Source organism: Bactrocera neohumeralis, chromosome 4, assembly GCF_024586455.1.
Source record: "Bactrocera neohumeralis isolate Rockhampton chromosome 4, APGP_CSIRO_Bneo_wtdbg2-racon-allhic-juicebox.fasta_v2, whole genome shotgun sequence".
NCBI lineage: Eukaryota > Metazoa > Arthropoda > Insecta > Diptera > Tephritidae > Bactrocera > Bactrocera neohumeralis.
In genome coordinates this window covers 49,484,004-49,495,860 of record NC_065921.1, presented here as the reverse complement: position 1 = coordinate 49,495,860, position 11,857 = coordinate 49,484,004, and the positions used below count along the sequence as shown (strand labels likewise).

Genomic DNA, 11,857 nt, shown 5'->3' with positions numbered 1-11,857 from the left:
GACGTCGAACCTTCCTTGTGTTTGTTGGCGTGCGTTTTTTGCTGCACAGAGGCTTCTGTGAATCTTGTCTGCAACAAGATAGTGGTCCGAGTCGATGTTAGGACCTCGGAGCGTACGCACATCCAAAACACTGGAGACGTGTCTTCCGTCTATCACAACATGATCGATCTGGTTGGTGGCTTTTCGATCCGGAGATAGCAGGGTAGCTTGATGAAGCGCTCATAGAAGGCATCTTTGGTCACATCGTCCTTCTCTTCCGTCGGAGCGTGGGCGCAATTCAGCGACAAGTTGAAGAACTTCTCTTTGATGCGGATTGTGGCTCTGAGTGAATGACAGTACACGGCGACGGATTCTCTCTCCCACCACGAATCCCACACCGAACTTGCGCTCTTTTATATGGCCACTGTAGTAAATGCCATAAGGCTCGCTTCAGTCCTTGTCCCGTCCAATGCATTTCGTGGACTGCGGTGATGTCATTTTCACGATGATATCAACCAGCTGGACAGCGGCACCTTCCCAATTAAGCGACCGGACATTCCCGGTACATGTCCTCAAATCGTAATCCTTATTTCGTTTGCCATGGTCGTCATCAAAAGGGGGGTCACTCATCCGAGGCTTGTTGCTTCTTTTCATTGGGGGTGTTTTTTACGTGGCGGGTCCCAAACCCAGCGCACAACCCTATGTAGGGGATGTTTGGCCTTCTCACTTTAGCTCGCCTTCAAACGGATGTTCTTAGGCTACCCAGTGGATACTTGGTCAAAGACCGGAAGTCGTGAGCTGCTTGAGCCGTATGTAACAGAATCGTTTCTGGCCACTCCCAAGTGCCAATGGCGATCAGAGAACTTTCCTCACTTACGTGAACTTCTACACATGACCCCATCCTCCAAGCGATCGATCAGTCTTTTTAATATGCACCTTGCATCTCTAACATGAGAATTTCGAAATAGCATTTCCGATTAATCTTTAGACTGTTCAAATAAAAATACACTTTTATATTTATAATTGTACTATCTGACCCCGCAGGCGTTATCCTGCGTGAAATTATGCAAAACACATACATAATATGAAAAGAAAGTTGAAATTATATTGTGTTGAAAATCATTTACTTTCAATTTTTCTAGATTTTTATTAATGTAGCGCAGCTTGATAACCAACATTTTTTGGTTTCTGTTCCGGTACGTAAATGTACAGAGAAGATGGCTTTCCAACTTCTTAACACGCCACATATATCTGGCTGTGTGAAAAACATAGCATTTCCTGATTTATGCCACACTCTTCTAGCGACTATCCTTGTGCCCTTTTGATTGCCATCGCAAATGCAATTTTCCCTAGAAACTGAATACGTTTGAACTGAAATGGCAAATCGTTGGTACTCAAAGAAATTCGTAAAATCAAACGTTCTGCCCCCTTGTGTTCGATAGCTGCGTCACAATCGGTCGGGTTCCATTATACAGTTTCGGTGCATGAAGATTGCGAAACATAATAACGACAGATCCAACTTTGAGACTCAAATGATGCGACAAGCTTCTTCAAAGAACTTAGAAATTCCACTGGATGGGCAATCGATCGATTTGTATGAGCGCAAACCTCCCGGAATTTGACTTTGAATCTTCCAGTTTAATTAATTCACTCAAGTAATCGTAGTTGGCCAATGTTGAAGTGAATTGACAAAAGGCAGGTAGAATTGATATCAAACCACTGGATGTATCAACCGAAATTTTCCCATTTCCAACTCTTAGCGATTACGATGTAAAATGTTTTCGGCAATGTCATTTTTCTTCGTATCCTATAATTGACCCGGATTATTAGGCTGATATGTCGAAAAGATCATCGCGAAAAGTGCGCGAACTTCAGTGGCATGCGAGGTAGCTATCGCATCGTCCATCGTTTGATTTCAGTGTTTGCAAACGTATTGATCGATTTCACCAAACTGTAATACTCGACATTGATATGAGTTTTGAATGTGAATTAGACAATAATGGCGAATATGGTACGATCCATGTGTTGTCAACTTCTATATTCACTATTCTAAATTGAATGCTGAATGTCGTCTGATGAGCGACGCCGATACAGTGGATATCCATCATTTCCAGTTTAGGTTTCCGAAAGAAAACCACGCCTATAGTGCTTCGTGCATTTATTGTTAGACATACAAACCGAAGTGGGATTGTGGTGTCCGCAAGGTCCATGAACCATATCGGTTTTCAACACTTCGTAAAACTCTGGATCTATCTCTGGATCAGGAATTTCCGCAGAAATGATTTCATCAATTTGATCAGGTGTAACCACCATCGAAAGAAAATGTGTGCGTGCGGCAAACCTCTTTTTTGCCACTCAACAGAGTACATCCAGCATCTAACAGCACCATATATACGTTGCTTCAAGATAAAGTCCATCAAACATCGTAGCTGTTGTTTGAAAAGTCGTGCTGTGACATCGTGACGATCGCTTGCTAATTAACCGCGATCCATAATTCCGCACGTATGTCATCGCATTCTGCGAGTACTTGTGCATGTGCTTTGAGCTGCAAATGTATGTTGATGGTAGGGTTAACGCCGACCGATATTAGGGCGACCTCTTCGTGGCATTGTAACAAATTGCAATCTGTAATTGATCACTTTGTATGAAACACACATAAAGTTTTTACAGAATAAGTTTCAATAATTTACCTTTTGAATAGGCGAAATAAAGAAAACAAACGACTGAAATTGAACGATTCAAATAATTTACAAATTAACTAAATACGACAGAGTCATTAAGTTGTACAACCGCGATGGTATGAGAGGGCTCTATCGAAGCCGGTGTGAAAATTTGGCGATAGGCGTGACACCGCCCACTTTTTGGTGAAATGCCATATCTTGGGACGCCACCAACTATTTCGACAAAATTTAGTACGTGGCATCCTTCTTACATTCTTATTCTACTTTCCATATAGCACATTTTTAAATTTAACTTGATTCGCTCAGTTTTCACAAATTAAGAAACAATTAATATAACGGGATAAAACTCTGCACGAATAATTTCTTTAGTATGTGCCACCTTATGGCTAAAAATTGTTTAAGTATAATAAAAACCGCTCAAGCCCTGGTACCGAATATTTAGAATCTGGTACCCATAGTTGACTTTTGATCAAAAATGTCGGTCAATGTGTGATAAACATACATGTATGTAACAGAAATTAAGGGATAATCCTTCTCTTATAATAGCATGTCTGTATGTCAAAAATTGGTCGAATCGGACCAAATCTTCCATTAGCCCCCATATACCTAAGAGAACATTTCTCGAACTTCTGGTTTACTTTATACCGCATATATCAGCCTATATCTGAGTTATCCCAATGAAAATAAGAGAGCATGATTTATTTATAACAGTGTATCTTTGTGTCTAAAATATATAAATTTGAGTTTTAAATTTGAGAATTTTAAAGTATTTCCCTGGTTTTGATTCTTGAAAGTTGCAAGAGTATAAAATGTTCGGTTGCACCCGAACTTAACCCTTCCTTACTTTTTAAGGTATTATTTCATTTCACATTTTTACTTTCAATCATCAGCACCAATTATTATTTATATATGGCTTTGTCAATAAAACTTTGGTCGATTTGGGGCAGTTTTCCCCAACATTTTCATCAGCTTAAAGTAAATTAAAACCAATGTCCATTTCAATAATTTTTCGAATTTCTACAACCAATAAATGAATTAAATAATTTTAATTTTTGGTTTAAAAATGTTCAACTGTTTAATTATCTATCAAATATTAAACTGAAATGGTTTCTTTCTCACAAAACTTTTAGCCTGCATGATATATTTTTAGATTACATAATTAAAAATTAGTTTAACAATTAGGGACAGTTATAGCCGGTTAAATCTTATCACATAATTATATTCGTTCGCCTATTCGTTCTGCAACGGGACCAGTTAAGAAATAATTGGTAACTTTTTACATAAGCCAAATATTTGAGTACTGTAGAAAAGAATACATTTAAATAACTTGTATGTAGTTATTCCGTGGATAACGCCGTTCTTCATCTAACCGAGGTGGTATATGAAAATTTATCTAAGTATATTCCTTAATGTACATATAATACGGCACGATTCCGATTAATTTGGCGGGGAGGTAAAAAAAACGAGTTTCTGTATAAATGGGATATGTGCGGATAGGGGAGCTTCTCCAGAGGAGGAATATGCAAAAATAGTGTAAAATAACTTACATTTTTTAAAATATTCCCGATTAAAATTTCACAAATTTGCACTAATAACACATGGTATTCCTCTATGTTTCACTAAATTTTTTCATGTTTTTCACTCTGTATGTTTAAATATACACTCTAAACATTGAAATAAGTTCACATTTCACTTTTATTTTGTAATATTTTACCTAAATTTATTAATTTAAAAATCACTTAGCACACTCATCGTTGCAAGGGTTAGATTATTTACAATTATGAGGAAAACGAGCGTTGCCACATCTTAAACACCAATTAAGTAGAATTTTTAACGATTTTTCTTTGCTTTTTTTTTGCGTGATTCTTTTTTCTATATTAACTATAATAAAAAATACTTTCCAACATTTTTCAAGTTATAATTGAGTTGTGAACACTTTTTCCATATACATATATATGTATAGTATATGTATAATATGTGATTTATATTTAATATACACAAATAAGTAAAAATCGAAGATAATATTGTAAAATTTATATCATATCGGGGTGACTGAAGTACTTTCGCGTAGTACTCCTTTCTGCGTTGGCGTTAAATTTGGGTTATCATGCACTCATATTAAAATAAAATTTGAGTTTTCGTTATAAAATTGGTTTAATATTGGTATGATTATTATGATACGTTGTTTTGTGTTTTAGGTGACAATATACATACATATATAATATTATTATATAATATTGCTATATAATATTATTATATAATATTATTATACATATAATATTATAATATAATGTTACTTATTTGTTTATTAAATTAAAAAAAAAAACAAGTAAGGAAGGGCTAAGTTCGGGTGTCACCGAACATTTTATACTCTCGCATGATAAAGTGATAATCGAGATTTCATTATACGTCATTTATATATTTTTCAAATACCGTATTTTTGTAAAGTTTTATTCCGCTATCATCATTGGTTCCTAATGTATACATATATTATACAGAGAAGGCATCAGATGGAATTCGAAATAGCGTTATATTGGAAGAAGGCGTGGTTGTGAACCGATTTCACCCATATTTCGTACATGTCATCAGGGTGTTAAGAAAATATTATATACCGAATTTCATTGAAATCGGTTGAGTAGTTTCTGAGATATGGTTTTTGGTCCATAAGTGGGCGAGGCCACGCCCATTTTCAATTTTTAAAAAAAGCCTGGGTGCAGCTTTCTTCTGCCATTTCTTCTGTAAAATTTAGTGTTTCTGACGTTTTTTGTTAGTCGGTTAACGCACTTTTAGTGATTTTCAACATAACCTTTGTATGGGAGGTGGGCGTGGTTATTATCCGATTTCTTCCATTTTTGAACTGTATATAGAAAAGACTGAAGAAAACGACTCTGTAGAGTTTGGTTGACATAGCTATAGTAGTTTCTGAGATATGTACAAAAAACTTAGTAGGGGGCGGGGCCACGCCCACTTTTCCAAAAAAGCTGCGTCCAAATATGCCCCTCTCTAATGTGATCCTTTGTGCCAAATTTCACTTTAATACCTTTATTTATGGCTTAGTTATGACACTTTATAGGTTTTCGGTTTCCGCCATTTTGTGGGCGTGGCAGTGTGCCGATTTTGCCCATCTTCGAACTTAACCTTCTTATGGAGCCAAGGAATACGTGTACCAAGTTTCATCATGATATCTGAATTTTTACTCAAGTTACAGCTTGCACGGACGGACGGACAGACGGACGGACAGACGGACGGACGGACAGACAGACATCCGGATTTCGACTCTACTCGTCACCCTGATGACTTTGGTATATATAACCCTATATCTGACACTTTTAGTTTTAGGACTTACAAACAACCGTTATGTGAACAAAACTATAATACTCTCCTTAGAAACATTGTTGCGAGAGTATAAAAACCTAATAATACCCATATGCATCAATAGAGGAATTTCAGCGAATTGCCTTGTTATCTTATGGCAGCGCTCCATTTCGTCGTAATTGTTAGCACATAAATATTGTTTATTACGAGTGCAAAATGTAATTTTTAAAATAAAGATTTCTTAGGTAAAAAAAACATGCAAAAAGTGTAAAATATGAATTTACTTAAATGTTTATAGTTTAATTTAATTAATTTGAAGTGAAAAATGTGCGTAGTGTGTAAAACGTGGTGAAAATAGCTTTTTGAAATGTTCGAATTTTGGGAATTTTCGAGCTTTAAAGTCGAATATCTCGAAAACTAAGCGTTTGCGGTACCTTCAGATCGCGGCGCCAAAGAAATCGGAAGTGTGCCTATAATACATTACAATACTACTTACCAGACAACAAAAGGACAACTTTCCATCGGTATTTCAAAAACATTTATGAAGGTTATATACTTATTTATGATTTAATTCGCGCCTTTGAATAAAGTGACATATTCACAACCTCACACTTTCCATTTCTAGCAGAATACAGACGTATTTTATTCGTAAGTACATAGTATGTTGAAAACAAACCACAATTCATTATATTCATATACATATTATATTACATGTTATATACTCCTTTGGCAAATGCCATCACCACTAACACACATAAAAGGAACTCGCGTGGAAAGTATAGGGTCGACTCCATAACTGCATATTGCGACTTAGTTTATTTTTACGGGTGTCCTGTTTTCCTTTCACCCAGAAGTGGCATGGATTCGTTGCCTAATTTGTTTTTTAGTATGTTGTAAATCAGTTTAAGCAAAAATCAAACACATAAAATATGTATTTGTGAAAAATACAAAGTGAACGACGAACGAATAAGAATTCGTCAAATACAGCGAGTTACTCCGTGCCGTGTATGTACGCTTACAAAACTCGGGCACAACTGAGCGCTGTCCGCCTGAATAAAAGCGTCACCCATTGCCGTATCCTCGCTGAAAACACGGTTGGTTGAATGACTCATTATTAAAAAAAAATCGAATGTAATTTTTACACTCTTGCAACACGTTGGTACAGAGTATAATAATAGAGTTACATAGAGGGTTATATATACATACATATAGTATATACTTATGTATAAATGATCAGGATGACAAGACGAGACGTCCGTCTGTCAGTGCAAATAATTATTTGAGTAAAAATAAAGATATCTTAAAGAAACTTTTGTTGCAAAAAGTGGAGGATGAGTTTCTAGATGGGAGTAATCGGACCACTGCTATGCTTACAAAACGTCATTAAACTAAGAAAAACATTGAAGCGATAATAATTAACTTCGCCCAAGATAAATCACTTGAAAATCTCTTTTTAACATTGTAATGGATGTAATTGGATGATAACTCCGCCCACTCCTATATAATCGATCTGTTAAAAACTACTAAAAGACCAATAAGTCAATAAATAAATGTGTCAGAAACAAAATATATGTAACTTTTTTATCGAAAATATATATCAAACTGTGATATATGTTATACTTACTCAAAGATAATACTTAGCTAATAATAATATGCACGTGTTCCAATAATGGGTTGAATTGTATCAATAATTCCCTTACTCCCGATATATTCAATAGAAAAATTTGCGAGCTTTCGGCTAACTTTATACTGCATATATTGGCCAATATGCGAGTTATGTTATTGAAATCGAGCATGATTTTCTAATAACGATGCGTCTTTTACCCAAAATTAAGAGAATTGGGCTTTTAAGTCATCCAGTTGTCATTATTCCGCATATAGTGTTGATGGTATGTGAGGAGATAAAAGTGGTTCAATACTATCCCTATCTCCCATATTCCTACAATAAGATTTTCGATCTTCCGGTTGGCTTTATATTGTATTTATCGGTCAATACGCAAAGTAACAAAATTAATAGAATAATAATAAACTAGGTGAGTACAATATCTTCAGTGTAAACTAATAATATTTAAAATGTTGAATGTGGTATTTTTTTTTTTTTTGCTAACACCTACATATGCATAGGTATTTCGCCGGTTTTGATCCTTGCAAGTTGCTTGAGTATAAAATGTTCGGTGACACCCAAAGTACATCTTCCTTATTTGTTTGTTTTTGTTGTTGTTGTGGAAGTAGTACTCAGTGTATTTTCATTGTTACTCAATGCTCTCTCGGCTTGACAACATTTCGGCTTTTATGTTTATAAGTTCGCGATTACATGAGGCAAATTTAGTTGCTAATTCTCGGGCGATTCTCTTTTGCTGTCGCCCATTACCTTCACACGAGCAACTTGTGTTGCGCAACTCTGCTCGAGTTTTTTTCTCATTTTCTTTCACTTTACTTTAACCCATTGTCGTTTCTTTTTCCTTATAGGTATTTGGGCCACTCTATCACATATATTAATCACCTCTGTCAATTAAGAAATACATTTTATTTATTAAAACAAAGATATATCACCCTTTTTACTATCGTCTGAATCAATTTGTATGGCTTCCTCCATACATTTCACAATATCTTTAATTAATTCGATTTTTTCATCATACTCCATTTTCTAAAATATTTATATTATATTATGTATATTTGTATACATATTTGCAAATTAATTACCAAAAGATGAAATTAAATTTTTTAAATATATTCAAAATATTAATTTCAAAAAAAGATACGCAAATGCAACTATGTACTACGAAAGAAAGAACACGAATGCCGAAAAACGTCGCAGCAACCTGTTACGAATAAGAACACAAAGCGAGTTGCTGAGCACTGGAAACTCGGCGCGATTCCCCTCTCCTCGTCGCCCCCTCGCCTATAAACCAAGAGTTGCCGCAACAAAAGTTGCCTCGTGTAATTGGGCTCTAAAGAAAGACATGAATGAATCGGAATTGCTTAGCAAAGAGCTTAGCCAAGCACGCAGCGATGTGATTTGCTACTCGTTTGCACGCTACACTTTTATTTGTCGGTGTGAGTTGCCAGTTTCCTTAACGTGAAACTTCGCTTTTCCCTCGCACTTTAGATCCTTCTTGAACTTGCTTTATGCATACTACATCTGAAGGTACATGTTTTCCGCTCATACACATGTAAGTACATAACATGAATTTATTTGAGTGTTCAATTCCCCGACCTTCCATAACAAAATTCAGGAAACACACCTTTTTCGATAACACAGACTTCGGAGAAAGTTTGTATATTAAAAACTGAGAAAATGTTTATTATGTCAACTATTGATTTATTTAACACTATTATACCTAATTAATTTTTGCCAATGTCACATATTATATAATAGTGTTACTCATTTATTGCAAACTTCGCAGAATGGCAATGTCGCAAAACAGCTGTTAATTTTTACGTGCAATTTATTTTGTTATAAAATTGCAATTATCTGTCGTGAATAACAATCACAAAATGTATGATATTTAAACATAATATTGCATTATTTAATTACTTTAAAATTAAATGATTAAGTATTTACTAGCATACGAGTAGTAAAAACTAATAGAAAAAACAATCATTTTTACGGATAAATTAGGAGCAGCTGACTTGTTGCAATATTATTGAGTTAAAACACAATTTTATATTCCACTAGCTTATTTTACTTTACAATGAATAATTCTTTGAAACAAAGATTTGCACAATTAGTGCTGCTAACATTTGGCGACACTTATTTACTGAGCTCTGGTTGCGCAGAGTTTGGGTGAATCTGCTAAGCAGGCAAGCATTGCGCGAGTTAAGGAATGTATTCCTTATAATAGTAACAAACATCAAAACAACCTTTTGTTTCAGTAAACAGAATGCAGAAACAACCTTGAGTTGGAACAATTGAAATGCACTATCACTACAACAAACAATCCTAAACAAACAAGTATCAAAATAACATTGAGTTTGAATACCACAACAACCTTATCTTAAAACAAAGCAAATTTTTTTAAGCAAAGAATATATGTATAACCTAAATAAATAATACAATCGGTATTTAAACAAACTGTCAACTAGTAAGAAATAAACATACTAGTTAGTATAAATAGAAGTAAGAAACATCCCAGCGGGATAATGGTTCACCGCTTACATTTTTCTTTGAAGAATACTTCGAAGAAAATTCGATGTAGAATTCTTCGATACCTGGTAATGCATAAAAGTAAGCTATGCGGAACCTCGCTTACATTTTTCTTGAATAATACTCCGAAGAAAATTCTATGTAGAATTCTTCCATACCAGGTAATGCATAAAAATCAATGCGGAACTTCGCTTACATTTTTCTTGAAAAACGAGAAAATTCTATGTAATTCTTCGATACCAGGTAAATAAAATAAGCTATACGGCTAAATTCTACTGTTATTTACAAATCAAGTAAGTACATGAAAAACGACAAATACAAATTGATGGAATAAAATATAAGTAATTTTTTTCATTATTTCGTCAAATCATCAAGCAAAAAGTTGGTCGTGATCAGGTGAGCTACTATTTTAATTACAAATTTTGTTTATTTTTTTGTGTTTAAACTTAGAATAAAAAATAAAAGAATGTTCTCAAAAAGACATATGAGAAGACTTATTAAAAATGAAGAAAGTGAATTTTACGGAATGGCTGAAAATGATTCTGAAGAGGATGCGGTGAATTGTAGTGAATTTTACGAAATGGCTGAAGATGATTCTAAAGAACTGTGACAAATTAATTGAAAAATTGAAAATGTGGACTGCGCGTCATAAAGTCACAAGGAACTGCTTCGATGATTTGTTAAAAATATTGCAGTCGGAGAATATTTCTGTACCAACATCTTCGAAAGGAATTTTACGGCAAGCGACCTGCAGATTGAGAACTGTTGCGCCAGGAAATTATTTGCACATAGGCCTAGAAAAGCAACTAAGGAGTATCGCGATAACGTTGAGTGACGTTGATAAATTTGAAATCGATATCGGTATTGACGGCTTACCTTTGTACAAAAGCTCAAATGTAAGCTTGTGGCCTATATTGGCAAAATTGCATCCAAAAAGAAATACGAAGGTGATGTTGATTGGTGTTTTTGAAGGCAAACAGAAACCGGCAGACGTGAATAACTATTTACACGATTTTGCTTATGAGCTAAAAACTTTAACGCGATACGGAATGGAAGTCAATGGCAGAAGAATCAATGTGAAAGTGCGATGCTTTATTTGCGATGCCCCAGCAAGAGCATTTATCTGCCAAACAGTAGGTCACAACTCTTTTCAAGGATGCAGCAAGTGCACACAAGTGGGTAAAAAAATAAACCATTCAATAACTTACAGTACATTGACGGAAAATCTTCGAACTGACGATGACTTTGCTGCATGAAATAGCGTGGGCCATCATAAAAAAATGGAAAAATCGTGTCTCGAAGAAATAGGTGTGGGAATGGTCTCCGCTTTTCCTGTTGAACCAATGCACCTTTTAGATCTTGGAGTTGTAAAAAAAGTGCCAAAATGTCTAATTAATGGTCCGAATGTAGGATATCAGTTGACAAAGCAACAGAAAAATATTCTGTCGAAAACTTTGATTTCGTACATACCTTACACACCCAATGAATTTGCTCGAAAACCACGAAGCTTAGATGAAATTGCAAGATGGAAAGCAATAGAGTTCCGACAGTTTGTACTTTACACGGGAATGGTTGCTTTGAAAGACATTGTATCTGACAGTATTTATTATCATTTTTCTTTGTTGCACTGTGCATATGCATTGCTTTCGTCACAAAAAACCTATGAAAACAATTTAGAAGAAATAAAGCAAATGCTTAAGAAGAAAAAGTAAGTTACAATGTACATTCAGTGCTG

General features: G+C 34.9%; 1 protein-coding gene across 1 annotated transcript in view; it reads right to left on the bottom strand.

Annotated features, from left to right (window-relative positions):
- LOC126754522 (beta-glucuronidase) overlaps positions 1 to 6,997 on the bottom strand; it is an 86,386-nt gene extending 79,389 nt beyond the window's left edge. The window contains exon 1 of the mRNA XM_050466577.1: positions 6,472 to 6,997. Within this exon, the coding sequence (XP_050322534.1) occupies positions 6,472 to 6,514 (43 nt within the window). The 5' untranslated portion in view covers positions 6,515 to 6,997. The remainder of the gene's footprint in view (positions 1 to 6,471) is intronic.
- Positions 6,998 to 11,857: the final 4,860 nt, after the last annotated feature.